We start from the raw sequence: 25,922 nt of genomic DNA on the forward strand, positions 1-25,922 counted from the left end.
AGCTTGCTCGGAGAGCATGCGGCGAGTCACAGCATAAGCTCACGAGCTTAAGCTCGGGGCCTGAACCTGGGTGGGACGGGACAAGAGTGTTACACGGGCCATCCGGGGAAATGACAACCACGGCTTCTGAAGAGAAACTGCATCTTGCGCTGCCCAGTTTCTCCTATTGCTCAGCGGGGCTGTGTGTGGGTTCGACAACGATCGGCCGAGGCTTTGCGACTACGGGAGCCGAATACGGCAACGCGAAGTTACGGGTGCCTCGGACCCGCGACTCAACGCTAAAAGCTCTCCTAACCTAGTGCGTTGCGTTCCGCCCCCAGTCGCGTTGCAGCGAGGTGGTTGGCGGGCTCCAGGGTCGCGTGCATCTCAGCGTAGGCGGTGATTGGAGGAACAGAGGTGACGGACCGCCCTCTCAGCCGCTCGGCGGAGGGGCTTGTTAGTTCCGGGCCGAGACGTCTGTGACGTCAGGGATCCGAGTTCTTTTCCTTGAGTTAATATGGCTGCGGCCGGCGAGCGGTTGGGACCTCGATGAAGAAAGGACGCGAGGCTTTTCCGAGGCTGTGCTCGCGATCCCTCAGCGATGGCGCTCCGGTCGCGGTTCTGGGAGTGGCTGTCGGTCTGCAGGAACCGCGGTAATTCCCACTTCTCTCAGATAACTTACCAGGGCCTGCCCAATAAGTGTGCACACGCAAGTAGTGATTTATATTCAGCACATCCCAGGCTAACAGCATTGTGATGACAGTAGTAGGAAGTCAAGAACCAGGATCTGTGATGACTGGACTCTGTGACCAGACTTACCTTTTTCTCCCCCTTCCGGGGAGAGAAGATTCGGGGAGTGAATGGGGACAGAGGTTAGATCACATTCCAGTTTTGTCCGTGGTTGTCTTTTTAAAGATAACATGTGGTGGTTTCCATTCTTAGGGTGTGGGGTCGCAGCGCTCTCAACCAGTTCCAAGCCAGCGGTGAAGCCTGGAGTGGATCCTCTGGAAAATGAAGCCGTCGCGCCAGAGTTCACCAACCGGAACCCGCGCAATCTGGAGCTCTTAGCTGTGGCCAGGAAAGAGCGGGGTTGGGGGACAGCGTGGCCCTCCCGTGAGTTCTGGCACAGGTAATAACATCGGCCAGGTAATTGACTGACAGAGCAGTGCAGGGTGCGCTACAAGTTGGTTTCATCAATTCAGTTAACCTGCCAGATACTTCTGGGGATTCTCTTCGCAGGAATCTGCCGTAGCAGAGGAGGAGACGGGCGTGGGGGGACAAACAGTAAATAAATGTCAGGAAGAAAATTTAAAGAGGATGATGTTAGAACAGGGGGGGGGGGGGCTGGGTGCTGCTAAGGCTCCTTCTAAAAGATAGGGAGAAGACAGTCTGCCAGGAAGAGCATTCCCAGCAGAGGAAACGGCCAGGGTGGTAATGGGCCTGTGTGTTGGAAGGACTAAAAGGCCTGTGTACCTGGAGCTTAGTGAGCTTAGTGTGCGAAGGAGTGGATAGTGTAAGGTGAAAATAGAGGAGTAGGTAGGAGACCAATCATTAACTTTGTAAATTGAAGTAAGCAATTTATGATTTCTTTTCACTACAGTAGGAAACTGTGAGAGGGTTTAAAGTTTGAGTTTGAATTAAAGGTCATTCTCGTTGCTTTGGGGTGAGCAGATTTTTAAGGGGGTAGGGTAGAAGCAGAAAGACAAGTTAGGAGTCTATTCTTTTTTTTTTTTTTAATTTTTTAACGTTTATTTATTTTTGAGAGACAGAGCATGAGCATGGGAGGGGCAGAGAGAGGGGGAGACACAGCACCTGAAGCAGGCTCCAGGCTTCGAGCTGTCAGCACAGAGCCTGACGCGAGGCTCGAACCCATGAACCATGAGATCAAGACCTGAGCTGAAGTTGGACGCCCAATGGACCGAGCTACCCAGGCGCCCTTGTTAGGCGTCTATTCTTTGTTATAAAGATGGTTGTTTATTGACTGCTTTGTATTTTCCAGGAACTACATTAGTTGCTTTATGTACGTTTTCTCATTTAATCCTTAAAATTACTTTATGAAGCAGGTGCAATAACGTCCTCCATTTTATAGGAGCAGGAGAATTGAGGCATAAGGGGACAAGGTTAATAATGAGCACCAGAGCTAGGATTCAGATATGTTTGGTCTCCCCTAAGAGCCAGGCCACTAGAAATTATTATCACTGTGCTGCTTTATTTTATCTGCTGATTTACTTAGTAAGCATGTGTTAAAGGGGAATGTTTCTTAAGGACTCCATAAAATTGTAACGGAAAGTTAGAAATCGTATCTGTGTGATATATTCATTCAACAATCATTAGGCCTGTGGCGTTTCGTAGGCATTTTGCTAGAGGCAAGAGATGCAAACATAGAGTAGACATCATCCCTGTCGGCAGATGTTTTCATGGGTTCGTAGTGAAAGATGGAATAGGGATAATGAAGTGTTACAGTTGTTATGATGCATTTTTACTTCGTGTACATAGGGAGGAGTCAAAGGGAGAAGGCAGATAACTTGAATTAATCTGGATCTTAAGTCAAAAAAGCTTTTGAAACACCAAACCTATTTACTTAATATTTGGATCATTTAAATAATTAGAGACCTATTTTCCCACCTGTTTTTTGTTCTATCAGTCATATTCACAGTATTATCAGTATAGAATTTTGGTATGTTATAGTAGGAAGTGACCTTAGAGATGAGTCCTCTGTCTTTGTTGAACACATGGTTTAGGATAAGGATCAGCAGACTGGCCCACTCTTGATTTCAGCTCAGGTCATGATCTCATGGTCGTGAGATCAAGCCCTGTGTCAGGCTCTGCACTGAGTGCAGAACCCACTTGGGATTCTCTCTCTGTCCCCCGCTTGCTCTCTTTCTCTGAGATAAAAAAAATAAATAAATTACAAATCTTTTAGCACACCACATACACTGTTTTTCGCCTGAATCCTCCCTGCGTCCTTCAAAGTACATCTTGGAATTCCTTTGTGTTGGTTAAGAACATTGGCTCTGGAACCAGACCCCTGGACCGAAATCCCAGCTCCATTACTTACCATTAGTTGTAATCTTGCTAAAGTGACATAACCTTTTTGGGTCAGTTTCTGACTGAAACAAAAAACAAAAAACAAAATCAAAATAAAAAAAAACAAAAACAAAAATCAAAAGAAATGGTTATGAGATTATTTTGCTACATGAACTATGCCTGAAACAGGACCGTGCCTGGCACAGTAGATGCTCAATAAATGTCAGCAGCATCGTCATAAAGTGCTACTTCGTTCTGGTGACTGCATAGAATACCACCACATGGATGCTTTCGTTGGCTGGCTCCATATCGTTGATTACTGCAGTGATTTCCAAACAGGGTTGCAATGAATTGTTTTTTCCATGCATTTGATCAGTGAGGTTGGACATGTTTTCATGGGCCTAAGGGCCATTAATATTTTCTATTTCCGTGAACAGGCTGTTCAGATCTTTTGCCTGTTAAGTTATTGGTCATTTTCTTATTGACTATAGGAGGCTTTTTACATGGAAATTATCTCTTTGCATAATATGTGTTTAAAGTGTTTTTTGTTTCTAGCTTGCCTTTTGGTTTGCTGTTTTTTTTTAACTGCAGAAAAATTTGTCAGTCTTTATAAAAACTGGATGACATAGTTTAATATCATATTTAAATAGGCTTACTTCGAGATTGTAAAAAAAAAGTGTACCTTCTAGTATTATGATTTCAGTTTTTTACATTTAAATCTTTGATCAATCTTTATTTTGGTGTTAGCTGATAAATAAAGGCTTAGAGTAAATGTATCCTTACTCATCGCAGGGTCAGAGCTTAGCTCTGCCTCCTTAAATCCTTTTTTGAGGTAGCTGCTGTGTCAGTAATCCTCACTTTTCAGAAATACCAAGTTTCTCTAGGATATTTGAGGTGTTAAGTGGAAATGTTTGGTTTAGTTATTGAGGTTATCCTCACAAAGGCAGAGGACAAACACCTTCCCCAAGTAAAATCCAGGTTAAGTGTGTTGAAGTAAATGAAACACCGTGTTCTTGAGAAATATTTGGCGTTTATTCACCTGAGGCTTTTTAATCTTTAGGATTCTTTTATGATTTCATTCTGTTCTCATCTCGTTTAGGTTGCGAGTTATAAGGACTCAGCATCACGTGGAAGCGCTTGTAGAGCATCGCAGTGGCCAGGTTGTGGTTTCAGCGTCCACTCGGGAGTGGGCCATTAAAAAGCATCTTTACAGCACCACAAACGTGGTGGCCTGTGAGAGCGTGGGACGGGTGCTGGCAGAGCGATGCTTGGAGGCAGGAATCAACTTCATGGTCTACCAGCCCACTCCGTGGGAGGCAGCCTCAGACTCGGTATTTTGGTTTCGTATTTATTTAGAAGGTACTAATTCCTGATGTCAGGTGCTTACATAGTAATGGTAATTGCATTTCTCAGGTTCTTTGCACGTGGCAGGTGCTGAGGTGGGTATCTTGACCTGCAGAGTGGCCCAGAGGGTCAGGATTAGTATCCCCTGTCCTGTGTACAAGTAACCTGAGGCTGGCTTGTCCAGAGTCCATCCAGGGGAACTGGTGTACAGCCGCAACGTAGACCGCCCTGCTTCCTGTTCACATGTTAACATCTCGTGTGTCTAACGAGACACTATTAGTCTTTGACGTCTCTAAGGTCTCTTCTTATCCGTGTCATTAAAATCGCTTTCTGAGAAACCAGGGGAGGCTTGGAAGTTAGCAAGGAGCAAGTTGGCTGTTTCATCTCTCTTTCTTTTGAGGAGTGAGAAGCACGGTGTATTGTCCGCTTACTGTGCTGACTTAATCTTTTCCTTTTTTCTGATCTTCAAAACCAGATGAAGCGACTACAGAGTGCCATGACAGAAGGCGGTGTGGTGCTGCAGGAGCCCCGGAGAATCTATGAATGAACTAGAAGCATCGTTCCGAATGTATGGATATAAAGCTGTGAGCTGTTACATCCTTCAGAAGAGAGCATCTGGAAGAACAGCCAGCTTGGAAGTTTTATACAATCACGTAACAGTGGAATGTTATTACCAGTTAAGAAGGTCATCCCTTTCACCCCTTGTGTGTGTGTGTGTGTGTGTGTGTGTGTATTTTGTTGTTGCTCATCAAGGGCTAAATTCTTACCTTCTCTTGGACAGAAGTACCTGAGAAAAGCTGTTGCCAATGATAATTAACTTTCGAAGGACAAATTGTTTATAAGCTAAAGAATAAATGCATATTATGAACACTTTCTGGTTAAATGAATTTTTTTTTTGCCTTTGAGCTCATTGTGGCAAGAGCACACACACGAGGTTTATGCAAACTGCATGTCACCACATCCAGCGCAGAGGGCGATCTCAATAAACGATGGCCGTTGCTGCTCAGAGTGTGGCCTTTTTTTTTTTTAATAGGAAATGCCTGTATCAGTCAATTTATTATAAACAGCCTTAGTGCTGTGAAGAAAAGGGGCAAATCCTAACCTCAGTTGGGCTCCTGAACCCTAACATGCAGAAGCAGATTTGAAAGAAGAAAGCACAGTGGGCAACTGAAGCAGCGGTGGAAAGGAGCAGGGGTGGTGTGTATCATATGCCGCTAAGTGAGTTTGTTGGATGGGTGGTGAACTGTGCCGGGTGGGAGTCACGGCAGCTCTCTCACGGGAGTGGATTCAATCAAAAGAGGTTAACTACTTCTGGCTATTTAAGACAGATGTGAAGAGGAAGAACATGTAAGCAGTTAGGGTAGCTTCTGGAGCATTTCCTCCCAGTTTTTAAATGTGTATCCCAATTATACATACATAAGTGAAATAACACTACTATTTCCAATCTGAATATTTGATAGGTTCCTGAAAAAAGCTAAGTATGCACCAACATTTTTTAAAAGTATGATTGGTTCTGAGAGGCCTTCAAGGGAAGACGTAAAGACCGATGGACTAGTGGCTTCGGAAATTGACAGAGACAAAAATAGAGTTCACCTGGAAGTGACACTGTATGTGGACTTCCCCCCCCCCCCCCCCCCCCGCAAGGAATAGGTGGATATTTTTTTTCCCTCGCAAGGACTGTCCCAGATCACCTCTGCAGTTCGATGGGCAATTATTGAGGCTTTTTGCGGAGAGTTTGATAGATGGTATTACAAAGGATGATGCAGACAAAGTGAAGAAAAAGAAGGGGTGTTGGGGGAGGGGAGGGGAGGGGACGGGGCAGCTCAATACGGGCGAAGTGCGAACAAGTGCTGATCTCAAAGCGGACGAGAGGTGGAGGTGGTCCCTCCACCCTGCCACAGCTGCCGTCCTGACCTACCTACCGCAGTTCCTCCAGGTGCTGTCTACTGGCCCCTTTTCACCCTTCTTCAGGCACCATTTTCTCCCACCACCCGTCCTAATACCCTAGGTCTCGGTAAACCGCACCTTAAAGTCACTGCAGAGATTGCGGCGCGGAGCAAGGGAAACGGGCTTTGGCTGGAAGGCGGGGTCTAAGCGAGCCCCGCCCGCGGCTGAGGTGTAAGGGCGGACACCTGTGGGCGGGCAGGTGGCGGCACGGCCAATCGCAGGCTCCCGTGCGAGCCCTTTAAGGCGGCCGGCGCGGCGGAAGCGCGTGGCTGCACGTGGCCGCACCGGGCGCCCTCGGCGGAGCTGCGTGGCCATGGACGTGGGCGCCGACGAGTTCGAGCAGAGCCTCCCTCTGCTGCAGGAGCTCGTCCTGGGCGCGGACTTCGTGGGTAAGGGCGGGGATTCCGGGCCCTGTCGCCGCATCCCTCTGGCCCGCGGGAGCCTGCACAGGGTGTGGCGCGGGCGGGACAGGGGTAGAGAGGTGAGGCCCAGCCGGGACGCTCGGCAGGCCGCGGGAGGCGCAAAGAGGGCCCTTCCGACGGACGGGGACATTCCTTCTGGGGCCTGGGCGGTGGGACGTTAGGCAGCGATTACGCCTTGGCCCCACTGTGGTCCAGGTAGAGCCGAGCGGATGCGATGAGTGGCCTGGCTTGTCCTTGCTTTGGTTTTCTCCTTTCTGTCTTCTTGACCCCACCTGGCCTCCTGAGCCGAGTACGCTCGCTCACCTGCAACACTTACAACATGAAGAGCCGTGGCAATGGTCTGCGTCTGCGGACTGTCGTCTTTTTTTTGTTTTTTTGCCTCTCCCGCAGGTCTGGACATAGAGTTCACGGGCCTTCGTTCTAACCAGTCCCGGCCCCAGCAGATCAGGTAAAGCCAAAGCTGCCTTACAGCTGAGCTAGGGAGGGGCTCACCTGTGCCCTTCCGACTGGTGTTCTGGCCACTTATTCTTTATCTGCAGACACCTTGTTGGCATGGGGGGGGGGGCAGGACAGCACTTTGTGTGTGTGTGTGGGGCGGTGGTCTTTGTCCACTGAGCACTGGGAGTACGTAATAGTTGTAACAAGGAAAAATGCTGCTTGTGGTTGAGAGATGCTGATCCAAAGTGGAGTCTGGGGTGCCTTCACACTGTTTCCTTCCCTGTGGGATGAGATGTCTGTTTTTCCGCAGCCTGTTCGACCTGCCCTCGGAGTGGTATCTAAAGACCCGTCAGAGTGTTCAGCAATTCACAATCTGTCAGATTGGTGAGTTTCTTCTTCAGCTGTTTGCTAGAGTTACTGAAGGAGGGGTTTGTATCGCCTTTGGGTTTCCTGCTGGTAAAACAGCTTTGACTCCCTTCAGAGATGCTGGCTTCAGTTTTGGCCGTGTTGTGCCTGTGGGGCCCGACATTTGGGAACAAGCAGAAACTGAATTAGCTGCACTGTTCCCATGCCTAAGTAAATCGACATTAAAGAATCTGTATCCTCTCTCAAGAAAAAATGCGTGTGGTTTTTGCTTAAAACCTGCAAGAACAAGATCCTGTTATAAAGCGTCTCGCTCTGCAGACTTTTTCACTAATGGGGCTTAGACATCTTTCTATATCAGCATAAACAGATTCCCATTCATTTTTTAACAGTCACGTAGTGTTCTAGCTGTGAATGTAGGAATTGACTCAGTCTCCTTATGATGCCTTTTTACCTTTTGTGTGTAATCAAACAAGTTGTGTTAACTGTCCTGGTGTTTATGGATGTATTTGGTATACTACCAGCAGTGGAGTTGTGGAGTTAGTATGTGCATGAAAGTATGAACTTGGGGGGCCAAACGATCCCTCTCCTACCAGCCATCCACAGAATTTACACTGACTTCTACTAAAGCACTGAACGTGCCTGGTTTCCTCACTCGTGCTGGGTAAGATCAGTCTTCACTTTTTTGCCCACCTGGTAGAGGAAAAATCTAATTGTTCTGATCTACAGTGAAAAAAATTTTTTTTTAACGTTTATTCATTTTTGAGAGACACAGAGCATGAACGGGGAAGGGGCAGAGAGAGAGGGAGACACAGAATCGGAAACAGGCTCCAGGCTCTGAGCTGTTAGCACAGAGCCCAATGCGGGGCTCGAACTCACGAACTTCGAGATCATGACCTGAGCTGAAGTCGGGTGCTCAACCGACTGAGCCACCCAGGCACCCTGATCTACATATTAAATGCTGGGTTAACCTTTTTTGTAAAGGGGTAGGCGATACATTTTTCAGGTTTTGCAGATCGTTCATATGGTCTCTGTTACAGCTACCTTTCTGTTGCTGGAAGTTAGCCAAAGATAATATGTAAATGAGCATGGTATGTTTCAATAAAGTTTTATTTACAAAAAAAGGTCTTGAAACAGATTTACCCTTGCTTTTTCTATGCTGAGCATGTGTGTGTGTTCTCTCTCCTTGTCCTTTGCTATTTTTCTGTTGCAGTTTTTTTCTTAACGGTAAGACCTCTTTGAAAAGTATATGAAACAGCATGTAGGTATTTCTGTTGTCTTCCCCTACTTTGAAGTCTTCTTCACTTCACCATAGGGTCTTCTTAGCCATGCAGACATTTTAAAGTCCTTCACTGTATAAATCTCTGTTTTCTTTAGCATTTCCTCCGGTTAGTTTTAAAACTAGAAAAATGTCAGTTTTCTGTATTTGAAGAACCATTCACAATTATAGTTTAGTAATTTCGGTGTGAATTACAGTTTGAGAGCTCTCCTGTTTTTAATTTTTTTTTTTTTTAAGAGATTGTCTTATTCTAAGGCATACAAAGTATCTTTAGGTGCAAAGTACCGTTTGCAATGTTTCCTTTCTGCAGCTAACTTTTGATAGCTTTGCTTGGGTATTCACTCCCTCTGTTCTTCTTGTAGGATTGTCTGTGTTTTCCAGTATTGAAGGAGAGTCAAACAAGTATGTATGAAGACCTTTTGCAAAACACCTGGCTCTTGCCCACTAATCTTCTCCACCTGCTCCCCTCCGTCTTCTGCCCCAGGCTCTGAACCACTTTGGCCCTGGATGTTCCATGTTCTCCTCCCCTTCTGTGCCCTTGTGGCCTCCTGTCCCCTGCAGGTTCTGGCTGCTTCAAGTCTCTCTTGGGGCAGCATCTTTTCCGGGGGTCTTTCCTGGCATGTCGGTGCCCCTCTCCCTGTTTCTGTGAGCCTTCAGGGTAGGTCTAATGAGGATGATGTGACTCCTGGACACCAGCAGGCAGAAAGCGTGCTGAACGGTGGACTCAGGATGGGGGTGGACCCTTCCCCGAGGGCAGGATCTCTGCCTTTTTCCTTTGGCCCCAGTGCAGTCAGCAGTACTAGAAGTGGCCAACGTTTAGGTACTTCTCAAGTGAAAGAAGTAATTCGCTTAGAACCCTGCTCTGTGGGCTAGAACTGAAAAAAATGTCTTTGGCTTTTTTTTTTTGTTTTTCTTAATGTTTATTTTTTTATAGGTATGTAGCCCATTCGTGTAACTTCTTTCTCTTCCCCACGACGTTTGGGGTTTTGGATTCGGAGTTCTCTTTCCAGGCTTCCAGTGTCCAGTTTCTGAATCAGTATGGCTTCGACTACAACAAGGTATGGCAGCAGAGTGGGGAAGGGGAAGGTTTTTGTTTTTTGTTTTTTGTTTTTTAAAGCTTTATTTATTTATAATAAGAGCACAAGTGGGAGAGGGACAGAGAGAGAGGGAGAGAGAAAATCCCAAGCAGAGTCCACACTGTTAGCACAGAGCCTGACACAGGGCTCGACCCCATGAACCATGAGATCATGATCTGAGCCGAAGTCAAGAGTCAGATGCTTAACCGACTGAGCCACCCAGGCACCCCAGAGATAGGAAGGTTTTAAAGGTTCTTTGGTCCAGCTGGGCTGCGTCTCATTTCCTGTGCACGTGAGACTGGACAAGGAGGGCTTCTTTTTCATCTGCTCCTGCTGCACAGAGGATGCCGCCACTAGTCCGCTTGTTCTCATCCTGTCTAGTTTCTCAAAAACGGGATCCCATATATGAATGAAGAACAGGAGAAGAAAATCAAACACAACATCCTGACCGGGAACTGGAAAGTTCGCAGGTAAAGCCTGTTTCTCCAGGTGCTTCGTGGGTTTCTGTTTCTGGTGTTTTTTCACGTATCCTGTGGGTAGGTGTGCCGGCTCGAGAGCACAGTGACCTCGCGGCGTCACCTTTAACCGGGGTGGCTTCGGCAGTATGCAATCAGCCAAACAGGGCAGCTTGGAGTGACGGTGGTTCCGTTCCTTCCACTGCGATGAGAGCCCTCTTGCTGCATCAAGTATGATTTTTATGTTCAAAAGTGAAGGGAAGTGGGGAGGAACCGACTTTTGACTCAGTACTCCAGCGGAGAAGCAGGAACTCCATTCCGGTGCCACAACGGGGAGGGGCTCTGCAGGACTCCCTGTGACGCGTTGTGCTGGCTTTCCGTGTGATCCTAGGGAGGTTTCAGGGGTCAATCCCGGGTAACCTTGACCATGCTGGTCGTAGGCCTCGGCCTGGACCTACTGCCTCATGTTCTTGAATCTGCGTGCTCCCGAGGGTGGCGTCTCTGCCTCTCTTCTTTGGCCCCAGGGCCAGTTGTCCTACTGGAAACCCCGTGATGCCGTAGAGCTGGGCCAGGAGTGATGCAGTGACAGCATCGCGTGGTCACCTGGGCCCCAGACAGGCCCCGCAGTCACTTGTATGGAGCTCAACCAGTCACTTCAGCAATTTGAGCTTTAGAGTCTTGCCTTTATCGGGAGGGGGCTTAAATTAGACCAGTTTTAGCTCTGGAATGTTCTGGCTGATTATTAGGTCCAGATAACTACGTACTATTGGAGGTGGGGTTTTTTTTTTTTTTTTTTTTTTTTTTTTGTTAAGCCCTACACCCAAGCTGGACCTCGAAACCACAACCTCAATATCAAGAGTTGCATGTTCCACTGACTGAGGCAGCCAGGCGCCCCCAGAAGTTTTGGGCTTTTTTCTCCCCCCCTGAAATCCTCATTCATGGATTTTCAATAAAAATGTCTCTTTTTGTAAGAGGAAAACTATTTGAATTTTTAACCTTCTGTTATTTTCAAATGTCGGAGAAGAGTCTTTCCTCATCTCAAAATAACATCATGTTCTTGTGTCCCTAACATGGGAGAAGATGTGCTTACCAAAGTTCCTGTCTTTTCCTTCTGTCACCAGATGGTGCTTTATTACCCCCAAGGCTGAATTAAGCAGACAGGCCTGACTGTAGTGCTCAGCGTTGGCTCGCTCCCAAGGCCTCTTCCCGCATGCGTCCCAGTGAGGCAGAAAGGATGGGGCGTGCCCCTGCAAATGTATGGGAGAGCATAGGCCAAGCGTCTGGCTTTCTGTTGCAGAGCAAGGCTCAGAAAATAGTCCCTTTGGGGTCCATTCTGTTGCCTGGATCACCGTGTTAAAGCTGGCACCCTCCAAACCCCTGGTCACGTTCACACTGTCTTGAGGTTCTGTGGTTCCCGTGGTTTTCTCCAACCTCCCATTTCTGTGTGCCCGCTTTCAGTTCTCTGGATAAAGACCAGATCAAGGTGGTGATTGATGAGGTGACACGGTGGCTGGACCTGGCGGAGGAGGGCGACTGGATGACTCTCCCTGGTATTGCTGGTAGGCAATACCCCGAGCCTGGGAGTGTTGGGGCCAGTCACTGGCAGGTGTGGGGGTCGGGGGAAACGTACCCCCTCTGTCTTGTGGATCCTGGGCGTCAGCTCAGCAGGCACGTTGTCCTTGGGGTGAGATCAAGCTCCGACCTCAACTCAGAAGCTGGAGGCATTCTGATCTGTTTTGTTCGGTTTGGTTTTGTTTTTACATTTGCTTATTTATTTTTGAGAGACAGCACAAGCAGGGGAGGGGCAGAGAGAGAAGGAGACACAGAATCTGGAGCAGCATCCAGGCTCTGAGCTGTCAGCACAGAGCCCCACGCAGGGCTCAAACTCACAAACCACAAGATCATGACCTGAGCCTAAGTTGGACTCTCAACCGACTGAGCCACCCTGGCACCCCATACCTGTTCGGTTTTTTTAATTAAAAAAAAAAAAAACAAAACTTATTTTTGAGAGAGCGAGAGCCGGGGAGGGGCAGAGAGAGGGAGACAGAATCCAAAGCAGACTCCGTGCCGTCAGCACAGAGCCCGACGCGAACCATGAGATCGTGACCTGAACCGAAGTCAGTCAACAGACTAAGCCACCCAAGGGCCTCTGTGTTTATCGTTTTGAAAGAGAACTTTATGACCTTCAGCGTAGTGTGCTAACGTGGTGGCCGTCAATAGCTGTAACCCCCACACAGAGACCCTTTGGGGTCCTCAGTTTCAGAGTGGCCGGGACATCAGCTTCGAGAACGGATGTGGATGCCGTGTCGTCCCGTCCTGTGGGCTTCTGGCCGCGGCACGCCGAAGCGCTCCGCTTGCTCCACGTAGCTCTCCACTTCCCTTCCTCCTCTCGAGGGGAAGGTGAACCGCCGTCTGTGGCGGTTCCACGCGAGCCTTGTGTCTCCTTGCCGCAGGCTTCCAGGCCTTTGAGATCCAGCTGGTGCTGAGGCAGGCCCTCCCCAACATCTGGACGGTCCTGAGAGACCAGGGGGTGAGTTCCCGCCTGGGGGTGGGCAGCCTCAGGGGCTCTGTTTCTCCCTCGGCCTCTGAGAAAGGCTCTCTCTCGTCTCCCCCCCCCCCCCCCTTTTATGAGATTATGGCTACGTTCCCAGGAACCCGGGATTCAGAGGACTCCTCTCTACTTTTGTCTCAGATAATAGTGAAAAAAGTGAGCAAACAGCATCGCTGGTACCTTGAGAACACCTCCTGCGATCGAGAGAGCTGTTGGAAGGAGAAGATTCTTCTCTCCGCGAGGGGTTTTTCTGTGTTTTTCCAGATGCTGGTGAAAGCCCAGAAGGTAGGGAAAAATCTCTCTTCTTGGCCTCCAGCCGTCTTTCGTATTTCTGACCATGATAATGCGCTGCGGCTGCCAACAAAAATGAGATGCCTTGAGATAGAAGCGGTCCGTTCTTGTTGATAACCGGCTTTCTGGATCTAGCCTTCTTTCCCCAAATCGCGACGGGTTCAGCGGGGACAGAGGGTCTGCATAAAACACTAAGGTTCCCGTCCCCCATGTCCTGACTAGCTGACCCGGAACTGCTTGGGGGGAATTGCTTCAGTTTGGCCCCCGGCGTGGACCCTGCCCCACATCCCTCCAAGCCCTGCTCGTCCTCTTTCTGGCATCTGCGCATAGGGGCCACTTTTCATGGGAGGGGGTGGTGAGGGGGGATACCGTGTGGTGGGATCTCAGGGTTCTGAAGCCGCCCCCCCCCCCCCCCGCGGGAGAGTGTGGACCCGGGATGTCTGGTTTTAACCCTCCTTTCTGCCGCCTGTCCATCCCTCCAAGCAGCCCTTGGTGGGCCACAACATGATGACAGACCTACTGCATCTGCACGAGAAGTTCTTCCGGCCGCTCCCAGGTACGGGCGTGCCCGCCACCCCCTCCCGGTCTTCCCTTCACGTCCAGACGGGGTTTGGGCCCCCGTCCTGCCCCAGGGTAGCCCCTCCACGTACCCCTCCCCGGGACCCGCGGGCTTCCGAGGGTCTGGCGGATCTGTGCCTGTTCCCATTTCCCCCCAGTGCAAGCCAGGTGACTTTCCGGCAGAAAGACTTCCATTCGGCTTGATCCCATCCCCGCCTTGATGGCAGCTGTCGTGTGCCATTGCGTGAGACCTTGTGGGATCAGAAATGTGAGGAGAGAGGAAGCTGCCTTCCGTCTCCGCTATAATCCTAACACTTTGATTCCCTCCCCCCCCCCCCCCCCGGGACTTATCACAAATTTGATCGCGCTACGTGATTTTGCATTTGGCTTTCCCCCCCACTTACCCAAAGCATTTATGCCGTTAACCTAACGTCATTTCAGTGGCTGTGTGGCCTTGTCTTATGGCTGTGCCACACTTTGCCTGACTGGTGCCCTCATTGGATGTACGATAGTGTCCTGCAGCCGTTCAAGGCTTGGACTCGAGAGCCCTGCTTCTGTCCTCCTACAACCCTCCTCACATGTGTTAGCTCCAGCAAGGTGCTTTCTCGGTTTCCTTGCCTGTAAGAAGGGGGTGGTAATAATGGCGATATCCTAGTATTGGGGGATTAAATGAAATAGTGTACATTGTCTAGATTAAAAGGGTGGGAGGGTTTTAAGGCTTCCCCGGAAATGATAAAACCCCTCAGTTTGAGCATGTGGAGAGAATCGAGGGAGAAGTAGGGGTAAAATTAATGTGCACTGGCCAGAAAAACTAAGACAACAAAACAAAACTGGGAGAACAAAAGCTGGGTAAGAAAGGAGAGGTTGGGGACCACGGCCTGGCCCCTGTGAGAGCAGGAAGGGTGGGGAGGGGTGTTAGGGACATGAGGGGGCGTTGGGGGTAGAGAGGGGAGCAGGGGGCAGAGCCAGGGATGAGACGGGCTGTCCTCTCACCCAGCGGGCAGTCGACAGGTGGATGCGTAGAACTGGGGAAACCCGCAGCACAGCGCCTTTGCAGATCTGGGAACAAATACCCAGAGAAAGAACATGGAAAGTGCTTGCCTGGGGAGCGGGCAGAGGAGAGTGGGGTTGCTTTGGTTTGTTTTGCCATAAATCTCTTTAAACTCCATACAGGTAGTCCTTTGATAAATATACCAATTAATAGCTTAATAGCTTTTTTTTTTTTTTAATCAGGGCACTTAGAATTTTTAGTTGATTTTTTTTTTCTTGGATTTCCTCTAAACAGTCCCTTACAGACCATTTCATACCCGCTTTTCAATAGCACTTCTTTCTCCCTGTGTGCATTGGCTCACACCACAACTACGTTAACTAGTGTTGACAATAGCCAATATCCTGAGTTTATTGGAAAACCGTCTGGCTTTCACCACCACAAAAGGTGATGGCAGGTTGGTTTGAGATTTAAAATCCTTAATGACTAGGAGAAAGGATGTTTTTAATTCCCGTTTTGTTCTGTTTTGTTTGCCTTGTTTGTGAATTAGCGTTGGTGACAAGCTAGGTTGGAGAATCTTCCTTCCCATTTTTATCTACAAACTTCCTTCTATCTGGTGTTTTGCTTCAGAAAGCTATGATCAATTTAAGCTGAATATCCACAACCTATTTCCTGTTCTCATTGACACCAAGAATGTGACAAAGGACATCTGGAAGGTAAGGGACAGGATTGCTTTGTCCCAGTTTGTTAAAGTTTGTTTACCGAGAGCCTGAGCTCCTGAGAGTGCAAGTAGGGGAGGAACAGAGAGAGAGGGAGGGAGGGAGAGAGAGAATCCCAAATAGGCTCAGCCCTGTCAGCAGAGAGCCCGACATGGGGCTTGAATCATGACCCGAGCTGAAGTCGGACACTTAACTGGCTGAGCCACCCATGTGCCCTCACTTCGTCTCTTTTTTAAAAATTGTTCCTCAAATCCTTCTCCTATTTTACAACCAGTAACAATTTCCTTTGTATTTTCACGTTGGGTTATCATCTTAGCTTGTAAGTTTTTTCCTTCCCTCATCCAAGTTCCCATGTTTTGACTGAGTTGTATGTAGCTTGTCCGATCTAAAGCACCACACGGAGCAGTTTGTTCTAGAGCTTGATATGTGCATGATAAGTATCTGCGGCCTGCTCAACAGGGTGGGGCTCTTAACGATCTCTGCTGAGCCTTAAGGTCATGGGTTTCAACCTGGCCACGATACCATCACCTGGGAAGCTAAATCCTGCCATCTGGACCCCACCACCAGCTTCCTATGGTTTAGGGGGCTGGGGGTGCGGTGGTGTTTCTAAATCTCCCAGGTGACTTCTGTTGCACAGTTAGGGTATGAATTGCACATGGAGAAGGGAGGCACCCAACTGGCTTGAATGCTTCTTAGAACTTAAACTGAGGAACAGAGAGAGGGGAATCATATCAGCATTTAAAAGCCCGAAGCTGGTCACCTAACTATTCAGTAAGGGAGCTACAAAAAAGGCATTGGGTTACTTGGTACCCCTTTGCTTAGAGCTGTGTTTATCATTTGTCCCTCCCCAGTTTCCAGCTCTTCGCGGGTCTGTGATGTTGTGCATCTCCATGTGACAGAGTCCAAGGGTGAAGCAGGAAGGGTGTGGGCTGATCGGAGGGAACCCACGTGTTCTTGCCACACAAGCGGAGAGGAGCTCGGGGTGACCTGGCGTTGCCCAAGGCTCTCTGGTTCTTAGAGCACCTGGTGTCCACATGTGTGTCCTTGGCCATGGTCTGGTGCCTTGGAGGCATATGTTTACAGAACCCCTTAGACACGTGCTTTTGTAGGAAGGTGGTAGGAGTTATTGCAGTTTTTCTAGCCTAGGTTATTGGGTACCTTCTAGAGAACCCAAGGATGCTGCTAGGGCCCTAATCAAGGGATAAAGACCCTGATCTTTGAATAGAAAGAGGAGTTTATAGGAATTATTTTCCAGGATCCTTCAGTGGCCATTGGTAATCCCCAAGCGGATAAGAAAAGCACAAGTTTTATTCTGATTTGTTCCATAATTCTAGGAACTGAATTTCCCAAGGGTTTCAAATCTCTCAGAAGTTTATGAAGTCCTAAACAGGTAAGGAGGCTGTTTTTTTGCAGGGGGAGGGAGCTGCTCGTAGAACAGGGGGTTCTTGATGGGGCGTGGGGGGATTTTACTCCCCAGGACACACCCTTTTGGTTGTTGGGGGGTGGGGAGGGCTGTCGTGTCTGGCGAGTAGACAGGATGCACAGGACAGCCCCCAATGGCAAAGAATTCTCCAGCTCCTGACATTCCTGTGCTGAGGTTGATAAACCTTGCCTAGAGGGGCAGGAAGCAGGTAAAATACCTACAGCTACTGAAGTATATGGTGGTCTCTGTGGCCAGGGTTTAACTTCCTTTGATGTCTTTCTGATTGGAGTGAAGAGCTCTAGCACAACAGGCTTCTTTCCTTCAGTGCCCTGATGTTTGTCCCCCGCCTGCCGTGGTGCGGGTGGGCACGCTCTGAACACTTGAGTGAATGGCCCCGGACCTTCCTGCAGGAGCGGTGGCTCCCACTTCCCCTCACAGCCCTGATCCGCTGTGGTCTGGGGGCCTGCTGGTGGGGACGCGGTGCCTGGAAGGCGCCAGGGTGGGGGGGCTGTGCCTTTCCGTCCTGGGGGGAGGTGGGGGGGGGGAAGCAGCAAACCTGAGCAATGGCAGCTGAAGGTGGGACCGTTCTGGAAGGACGCCTCTGTCGGTGATTGTCCTGTGACAGCCCGCAGGGGTGCCCTGTGGCTCAGCACGTGACGGTCTCCTCTGGGTCCTCATGCCCCATGTCTCCCTCCGATGGCCTTCCTGGGCCCCATTTCCCGGAAGAAATGGGGCCCAAATGCAGGAAGGGTCCCCTCCCCTCCCCTCCCCTCCCCTCCCCTCCCCTCCCCTCCCCTCCCCTCCCCTCCCCTCCAGACCTCTGCAGTGTCGTCCTCTTTGTGGCAGTATCTCCTGCTAGTCAGCACATGTGAGCGCCTACTGTGTGCAGGGTCCAAGCAGGGAAGGGCTGCCCTCCGCCCACCTGCCCAGCCTCTAGTCCCATTGTCCCTCCGCTGGTTGGATGGCTTCCCTCTCGGGGCCCTCCTCCTGGCCCTCTCCTTTCCCTCGTCATCAGCCCGACCCAGAAACGACAGCTCCCCACTTGACTCTCTTCTCGCAACATGGTCTTTGTTCTTATCTTTGCGACTTATCTTCAGGGGCCTCTGCTTCGCCTCGGCCCACCGAGGCCGGGTTTTCTTCCTTCACAGAACTTGCTCTTGTGAGCTTGCCCAGTGCAAACTCCTCCGTGGTCTCGGCTGATGGGCTGACTCATGGGTGCGTTCCTGGCACCCCGGGCCCCTCTCTTCCTGCACCGTTGATGGTAGCCTCTCGTGGACTTGTGGAGGGTTTTCGTTTTTAACTCACTCCCGTGGGCTCTTGTTCTTCCGCCCCTCCCCTCGCTCCCGGGGTCGCTCCTCGGCCTCCTTCTTGCTCACTGCTGTGTCCCTGGGTGACCGAATCCACCCCACTAGCTTCAGCTACCACCGCCGTGACTGCCGTTCAGACCTCCAGGACCCCCCCGGCGAGCCGCCTGTCCGCCTGATGTTCCTACCCCACGTGGCCGCAAGCACGTCTAACCTGGCGTTGTTCTCTGCCCCCCAAACCCACTTCTGTGCTGGAGCAGCTTCCTCTGCGTCCTTCTGGCACGTGGTGCCGTGCTCAGGGCTGGTGTGCGCGCCAGAGTTTTGCCCGTCACTAACGGGCTCTGAATCTAGACCTCTCGGGTTTGAACCCCAGCTTTGCCACCCAGTGGCTTGCGAGCAACCTTGAGAAAACTACTTAATCTCTCTGGGCCTGAGTTTCACGGCCTGTGACCCGAGAAAATGACTCCAGGTGACGCGCAGGCCGCCGTGGGGACTTCCTGTGCTCATTGGTGAGAAAGGACCGAGACCTGTGCTTTGCACTGGGCCCGCGGCTGTGACATGTTCGCCACTGGCCATGCCGCTGACGGTCCTAAACCGAGCAGCCACTCTCCTTGAACAGATGAGGAGACCAGTGTTCCGAGACACTGGGCACAGACCCAGTTCTCAGAAGCTGTGGTGGAAAACGGAGGGAAGGTCTTCTCGTTGAGTGAGGGCACCTGTGCCACAGCCGAGACCTGCACAGGCCGAGCCAGCCACGTCTGCTGGTCAGGCGAGTTCTGTCTGTCTTCCGCCCTGAATGTCTGTAGTCAAGTCTGCCCTTCTCTGCATCCCCAGGATCACTGCCCCAATCTTTATTTTCCTTTTTTTTTTTTTTTAATTTTTTTAACGTTTATTTTTGAGAGACCGAGACAGAGCACAAGCGGAAGAGGGGCAGAGAGAGAGGGAGACACAGAATCTGAAGCAGGCTCCAGACTCTGACCTGTCAGCACAGAGCCCAATGCAGGGTTGAACTCACAAACTGAGATCATGACCTGAGCTGAAGTCAGCTGCTTAACTGACTGAGCCATCCAGGTGCCCCCGAGTATTTTTCATTCCAGGGATGGTGGTAGCCCCATGGGTGCCTCATGGCCTGTCCTACCTTGTTTCCCACTGCTGCTCAAGTGCTCTTTTTAAAAAAAAGTTTTTTTTAATATTTATTTATTTTTGACAGACACAGCATGGGGGGTGGGGTGCAGAGAGAGAGGGAGACACAGAATCCGAAGGAGGCTCAGGGCTCTGAGCTGTCAGCACAGAGCCCGACACGGGGCTCGAACTCACAGACCGTGAGATCACGACCTGAGCCGAAGTTGGACGCTCAACCAACTGAGCCACCCAGGTGCCCCTCAAGTGATCTTTTAAAACGTGAAGTTGACTGGCCTGTGTTTCTCCTCTGCCTTTCTGATGCTCCTCAAGCACCTCCCCCTGCCCCCGCTGCCAACAGCTGAGCTCTTTCACTGGCCCCTGCCTTTCCCTCGGGGGCTCCAGCCACACACACACACACACACACACACACACACACACACAGGGCAGGCCTTGCTCCCTTTCCCTCACTGCCTTTGCGCCTTCATTGTGCGCGAGATGCCAGACGCCTCCCCATCGCTTCAGCCAAGCGAGTTCCTGTGGTTCAGGACTCCTGGAGTGCTTCCTCCTTCAGGAAGCCTTCCGTCCCTCCTGCCCGCAGCCTCCGTACCCTCCAGTGCACTGTTAGTGCCTCGGGCGCTGCAGGGCCAGCTCTGTATGTGTCCTTTGGGTCACCAGGTGCGTGCTCCCTGGGCAGAGCCAGTGTCAACTTTATCCAGGTTCCTCACTCAGGCTAAGCGTGTGGCCAGTACTCTAGTGACCTAGTAGCAGCCTCTCTCGCCGCCTTCACCTGTGCTGCTGCCTGCTTACTGAGACCTCATCCGCCTGTTCCTGGACCTGTGCCTTTTTGTTTCTTTCAAAAAGGCACCCCAGTCCTGGGGACGCTTTTAGTTATATTAGCATAAGACGGTGAGGAGATACCAAGAAGGGCTTATTTTCAGTGACTGCTTTTTCTTTTTTTAATTTATTTTTCAACGTGTATTTTTGAGAGTGAGAGAGACACAATCTGAAGCAGGCTCTAAGCTGTCAGCACAGCGCCCGACGCAGGGCTCAAACCCACGAGCTGTGAGATCATGACCTCAGTCGAAGTTGGACGCTTAACCGACTGAGCCACCCAGGGGCCCCTCTGTGACTATGCTTACGCTGTTTTTCTTCTGTACTAGTGACTTGAATCCTACCAAAAATTCCGGGCCAGTGATTATTCATGCAAGCAAGTGCGAAAAATACGGTATGTTCCCGTGAGCTGGGGCCACCCCATAGGTGGCTGACTATTGGGGTGGTGGCGCTATGGCCTGGTCTCCCCACGGGCAGGTGTGTGGGAGGGTTACGTGGGTGCTCCATCATTTTCCTGTCTGTGCTCCACGTGACCCCCACTACCCTGGAAAGGAGTCTTTCTGGAAGGCTTCACGACCTCCTGGGGGGGCGTCTGCTCCCCTTTGACACGTGACTAGCCTGCTGGGCGGCTTTCTGCCTCGGCTTCCTGCTGCCGTGGGGGACCCGGGGTGAAGGTGGGTGTGGGTGGGAAGAAGGGCACACCCCTCTCTCGAGGAGCGATGGTTGGTGGTGGTGCGTGTGCGGCCAGCACGGGTGTGGAGCTGGGCGGAGAGGAGGTTCCTTGTCCAGGCCGCGTTCTGACGGCTGCCTGATTCTCTCCCGCTTCTGGAACACGGCTTCAGCTGAGACCAAGTACCCCCACGAGGCTGCGTATGATGCTTTCCTCTGTGGCTCAGGTGAGCGTTGCTGTCGTTACACTTGGCGGGGGGGGGGGAGGCTCACGCTTTATTCGGGATGATCCCCCCTCCCCAATCCCGAGGCTCTCCGTTCATTTCTAGGTGGGTTGCACATCACAGAAATAAAGCGTGGCTTTGCATGTTTTGATAAGGGGAGCTGGTCGAGGCTGGACGTCTGTTACATCTCTAGCATTTTGTCCCCAGTTCTTCTGAAAGTGGCACATTTGCTCCTGTGGAGAGTACATGGGTGAGTGTTCCTTCCATCCAGTTACGGGAACGGGGCTCGCTGGGTGTGAGCTAAGGCGCCCGGCTCCTGTGGCTGTCCCAGAGGGAGCGTGTGGGGCGCTATGTACACGCCGTCCCTGCCCGGGGAAGCAGACTTCCTCCTCAGGGTGGCCTTCCCTGCTGGTCCTGGCCCCTGTGTTCCCACTGGGAAAACTCACGTGCCGGGAGGCTGAGGTGGTAAGGCCAGCTGTGGCTCCTGACCCCCGCCTCCGTGCCTCCTGGGGTGTAAGCTTGCTTTGTTACCTGTCTGTTCTTCATCGCTGTGTCACAGTGAGGTAGGAGGGCTAAGTGTCCAGGCCGATAAGGGACCCCTCCTGGGGGTCCCCGCAGTCAGGCTGTGGGGGAGAGAAGGGGAGGGACTGGGGATCGGGCATATAGGAAAGTGTTTCTAAAACCCCAGATTGGAATGCGTGGCGACGTCATCCTCGACGCTTCCAGCATCCGCTCCTAGGCGGTGACACCACACATGAAATACACATTCTGTAGCGCCAGCTGGGTGTCCGTGTTTGTTGTGTAGGATTTGGGCCAGGTGAGGAGCTCATCAGAATTGAAACACAGGGTCTTTGAGGCCGACTTGGAAACCTTTGCGGACCAGTGAACGCTAATAACTTTGGACTAATCTGTTAACCTTGGTACTGCCTTTTTGTCTGTTTTGGTAATGGACGCTATGCATAGCAATCCTCTGTGACCCATTGATGTGAGGCTTATAACGTAAATAGGAAGTCCACCCCCTCTTGCTCCTCCCTGAGCTCTGACCGCATCTCCGTGCTCCCCGGGAGGTACCCACGTGCCAGACGGTGAAGGCAGCTAACAGCCCAAATGGCAGAAAATCTCCTTCGTTCTTCTCCCTGTCTTCTAGAACTTTTCCGGTCCAGATGACCTCAGTGTCCAACCTCCCTCCTCCTTAGCGTCCAGAGGTGGCACCTGGGTGCCTTACATCCTTTTATTTGATTGAATCCTCGTGACCTAAAAGCCCTCCTAGATTTAGAGAAGTTCTATGGCTGCTGGGCCTGCCTGGCTCCAAGGCCTGTGTCTTCTCACAGACCTGTGCTCAGGGGTCTGGTGGTGTCTGGACAGAGGCAGGGCGTGGTGGGTCGAGGGGTGAGGGACGGCCTTTTGGAATCAAGGGTGATGGTCCCATCAAGGGATGATAAAGTGGACCTGGGGACAGCGGCCTCTCACGAATTCTCTGAGCCCATTGCTAATGTTTGTCAAGGGATCTTTACCAAAGTGGAAGTTCTGCTTTGGCCTGGGCCTGGAGAGAGCTCTGAGATTGGCCGGTTGGGGGAAGCACGTGGACTTGGAGGGAGGAAGGGCCTTCCCCTGTTGTCCCCGGACCCTCAGCTGTGGCCGAGGACCTGTGTGTAACCGCTGGTATGCCTGAGTGCTCCGGGCTTTTCTCTGTCCCCGTAGAGCTGGCTCCCTGCCTGAGCTGTCCTTCCCTCTGTACCTCGATGTGCTGGCTCCCTATGTGAACCAGGTGAATCTTATCCGAGCCGGGGTCCCTAAGATCGTGAGTAGCTTTTGTTTCTCTCCTTCCCCTACTCAGCCGCGTGCGGGGAACAGTCTGGTTCGGGGGTCTCTCAGAAGGGGGCGCTCCCGCCCTGCTAGGCTTGTTCTGTGTCTTCCTGCCCAAACCCGCGTGGACGCGCTCGTTCCTTCCTTCCCCTCCCAGCCCAGACAGAGCCCTTCCTAGCCTCTCTCAGGGTCTTCAAACCCTGGGGTAGGTTGACGGTAGGAATGGCAGAGAATCTCCTCCTTTCTTCTCCCTGTCTTCTAGAACTTTTCTGGTCCAGATTACCCCAGTATCCGACCTCCCATCCTCCTCCTCAGCGTCCGGAGGTGGCCTGGGGTCAGCGAGCAGCAAGTGTATCGTGAGTTTCAGAATCTCTGCAAGTTCGATGTCCGGCGACTGTCGCGGAGCCAGTTCCTGCTCTTGACCAATAAGTTCAAGGAGTAGGTGCCTGGGTTCTCAGCCCGCCCCCCCGCCCCCCCGCCCCCCCCGCCCCGCAGCCCGCCCTGTCTCCTTGCGGCCTCCTGCGGCCTGCTCAGAGACGCAGGGCTGGTACTTGCACGCCTGACCTGAGACCCTCTTTTGGCAGCGCTCGGAGCATCCTGAGGGAGTACCGGGGCCACCCCACCCTGCAGATCTCCCTCTATCGGTACTGGAGACACTCCCCCGACATCAACTGCTTGTTACAGTAAGTGACCAGGGCCGAGGCTGCCCTCTGGACTGGCCCGCGGTGCCAGCTGGGGCTGGGTGGGGCACGGTTCCCTGGCTAGCGTGTGGTCAAGGGGTCCTTGGCGAGTATGGGGGCCTGAACGTTAGTCAGTGAGACCGGACAGGGCTCTAGTAAACGTCCGCTGTGTTGGGTGCTGGCCTAGGTTCTAGGCCTTGGTCAGTGAACAAAGCAGAATCTTGCCCTCGTGGAACTCACACTCCAGTGGGAGGTGACAAGCAAGTGAACTGGGCGATGGATCAGGTGACAAGTGTCTGTTAAAAAGAAGAGCCCGTCAGGAGGTGGGAGTGGAGGGCCAGAGAGGGGCGGACGGTTAAGGCAGAAGGTGGGACCCCATTAAAGTCTCCAGGGAGGTGAGGGAACGAGCCAGGCAGAGCGCGGGGGAGGACCGTGTCCAGGCAGCGGGTGGAGGCCCTCGAGAGGGGCCACGAGGAGAGAAGGGACAGGTATGTGGGCCGGACGGGCTGGAGGGCTGCGGGTGAGGGCCGTGGGCGAAGCCGCGGGTGGTCGGAGGTTTTCAGCAGAGGTGGGACGCAGACTGCAGAGGACACGGAGGGCCAGGGAGGAAGTCGGGGAGCCAGGCGGGCGTGCCGTCGGCTTTTGGGGCTTGGACTGCATGGCAGCAGAGGGGGGCGCCCAAGGGGGTCTTGGGCAGACCGGAGCGGGGTTGAGTTTGAATCGGGGTTTTTTGGCCCGCGTAACTGAAAGGTGGAGTTGCTTCGTAAGGGTTTCGGCTTGCCGGTTGGGAGCCGTATGTATAGAAAACGGCACGCTTGAAGACGTTCGGCCCCTTGGCGATGTTTTCCTGCCTGCCAACCTCTGATGTAAACCGCTAGGAGGACGACCGGTCCGGGTGGGTCTCGGAGCCCTTCTGCGCTCACGGCAGAAGCTCGCGCTGGGGAAGTGACGGGAAGACAGGACGGTCTGGATCAACAGAGCGGGGGGCCCGCGTGTCTGGGCTTTCACGCCTGCCAGCGCACACGCGGCCGTCCGTCCGGCACCACTGACCCGCGCTCTGTCTTGCAGGGTCTGTGGCGTGGTGGCCACCTGGGCCCTCCTCGCTCTCGTCCTTGGAAGACCTGACCCCTGAGCGTGGCCTGCAGCCTCTGTCCCATCTCCCTGCCTCTCCGGGACAGCCGTCCGCATGTCCGCATGGGGCTCCTGTGGCTTTTGTGTAAATCGTACCTTTCTCTGCAGACCGATCTGTGGGGTCCTCATGAGGAACTTTGTTTCAAATGTGAAATTGTGTAACTATTATCAACGATAAAGAAATCCTTAGAAGTGGAACTTTCGTGGCCCAGACTTTTCTTTTTGTAAATGGGAGAAGTTCCCACCTCTGGGAACTTAAGCTAATGTTCCAGAGGGTCTCATGTGCAGACAGCTAGCCCTGGACGCCAGGTGAACAAAGGCCCACGTTATTTCTGGGAGAGAAATTCTTGGCCAATAGGCTGGTTGGGATTTAAATCTGGGAAATGGCCTAAGTGTCCATGTGCATCTGTGATGTTTTGATAACATTTTATGATTTATAATGTTGAACATTCCCTTCAGAAGCAAGAATTACCCAGGGGCGCCTGGGTGGCCCAGTCGGTTAAGCGTCCAGCTCTTGGTTTTGGCTCAGGTCGTGAGCTCGCAGTTCATGAGTTCGAGCCCTGAGTCGGGCTCCACATTGCTGGTGCAGAGCCTACTTGGGATTCTCTCTCCCTCCCAGTCTCTCTGACCCTCTCTGGCTTGCTCGCTCGCTTGTTCTCAGAAAAGAAAAATTAAACAAAAAACAAAACTTCTCCGTCCCACAGCTGTGTCCCCTGAGGGGCCAGGGAGACTCGGGTTATTTTGTTTCCTCTGTGGTGCTCCACACCCGCCATGCCCACACTGTACTCAGCTTTATGAGTAGCTGTTCTCCATCGGGAGCAGAACTTGGCTGTTTGTGCAATCTTGAAACTTCACTTATGATTCAGCAGAACCTTCCTAAGTGGGGGCGGGGAGGGGGGGGTGCCGCTGTTTCCTCCATAAAACAGGAGTGTTAGTGGTGGCAGCCGCCCAGTCGGGAGCTGCCTGTCCTGAGGGACGTGAGCGCCAGATGGGGCGCTGTCCCTCGAGATTCGAGATTCGGGGCAGCTCATGGTCAGGCCAAGGACACCGAGCTCTCAGGTGGCGGGAGGGAAGTTTTACCCCTTTGTTCACACAGCATCCTAGTGGGACGCCCCCCCTTCCCCAATCGGAGGTCACTTTGTATACACTGAGAGCTCCCTTTTCTCACGTGGGCTTTCGGGGCCCAGTCTAATTTAGATGGGTTCCGCATTCAGTGCTCAACACGAGAGTGAGAACAAGCTTAGGTCGGTGAGCGGAGTGCGGTCCGAGCACTGTGAGCTGTTTTCTGTGGTTCG

The 25,922-nt window shown here is 51.8% G+C and overlaps 2 protein-coding genes across 8 annotated transcripts; both read left to right on the forward strand.

Annotated features, from left to right (window-relative positions):
- Positions 1-335: 335 nt before the first annotated feature.
- On the forward strand, positions 336-5,220 carry MRPL18 (mitochondrial ribosomal protein L18). 2 transcript variants are annotated; one of them, XM_019831447.3, is made up of 5 exons: positions 336-632; positions 922-1,108; positions 4,106-4,192; positions 4,751-4,752; positions 4,832-4,893. In XM_019831447.3, the coding sequence occupies exons 1-5, from the start codon at positions 581-583 to the stop codon at positions 4,891-4,893; spliced, it is 390 nt and encodes a 129-aa protein (XP_019687006.1). In that variant the 5' UTR covers positions 336-580. The 2 variants fall into 2 exon arrangements, with proteins under 2 accessions (XP_019687006.1, XP_003986739.1); XM_003986690.6 differs by lacking the exon at positions 4,751-4,752 and having other exon boundaries at positions 374-632; positions 4,106-4,337; positions 4,826-5,220.
- Positions 5,221-6,532: 1,312 nt separating this feature from the next.
- Positions 6,533-24,825, forward strand: PNLDC1 (PARN like ribonuclease domain containing exonuclease 1). Of its 6 annotated transcripts, none has more exons than XM_045058319.1 (19): positions 6,533-6,686; positions 7,110-7,167; positions 7,468-7,541; positions 9,162-9,201; positions 9,734-9,857; positions 10,257-10,345; positions 11,789-11,889; positions 12,784-12,860; positions 13,023-13,166; positions 13,656-13,728; positions 15,349-15,434; positions 16,772-16,827; positions 20,447-20,511; positions 20,960-21,013; positions 21,116-21,260; positions 22,712-22,811; positions 23,079-23,254; positions 23,401-23,499; positions 24,565-24,825. In XM_045058319.1, exons 1-19 carry the CDS (start codon positions 6,611-6,613, stop codon positions 24,626-24,628), a joined length of 1,701 nt encoding a protein of 566 aa, XP_044914254.1. In that variant the 5' UTR covers positions 6,533-6,610; the 3' UTR covers positions 24,629-24,825. The 6 variants fall into 6 exon arrangements, with proteins under 6 accessions (XP_044914254.1, XP_044914256.1, XP_023110320.1 ...); XM_045058321.1 differs by having other exon boundaries at positions 22,712-22,778; XM_023254552.2 differs by having other exon boundaries at positions 21,218-21,260; positions 22,712-22,778.
- Positions 24,826-25,922: the final 1,097 nt, after the last annotated feature.

Source organism: Felis catus, chromosome B2, assembly GCF_018350175.1.
Source record: "Felis catus isolate Fca126 chromosome B2, F.catus_Fca126_mat1.0, whole genome shotgun sequence".
NCBI classification, from domain to species: Eukaryota; Metazoa; Chordata; class Mammalia; order Carnivora; family Felidae; genus Felis; species Felis catus.

What these genes read in the sequence shown, in the direction of transcription:
- PNLDC1 (XM_045058319.1), top strand. Translation starts at nt 6,611, where the DNA reads ATGGACGTGGGCGCCGACGAGTTCGAGCAGAGCCTCCCTCTGCTGCAG. An exon ending in ATTGAAGGAGAGTCAAACAA is followed by an intron (nt 9,202 to 9,733) that starts GTATGTATGAAG and finishes ATTTTTTTATAG; the next exon opens with GTATGTAGCCCATTCGTGTA. An exon ending in CTCCTGTGGAGAGTACATGG is followed by an intron (nt 21,261 to 22,711) that starts GTGAGTGTTCCT and finishes CTGTCCCCGTAG; the next exon opens with AGCTGGCTCCCTGCCTGAGC.
- MRPL18 (XM_003986690.6), top strand. Translation starts at nt 581, where the DNA reads ATGGCGCTCCGGTCGCGGTTCTGGGAGTGGCTGTCGGTCTGCAGGAAC. An exon ending in GTCGGTCTGCAGGAACCGCG is followed by an intron (nt 633 to 921) that starts GTAATTCCCACT and finishes TTCCATTCTTAG; the next exon opens with GGTGTGGGGTCGCAGCGCTC. An exon ending in TCCCGTGAGTTCTGGCACAG is followed by an intron (nt 1,109 to 4,105) that starts GTAATAACATCG and finishes CATCTCGTTTAG; the next exon opens with GTTGCGAGTTATAAGGACTC.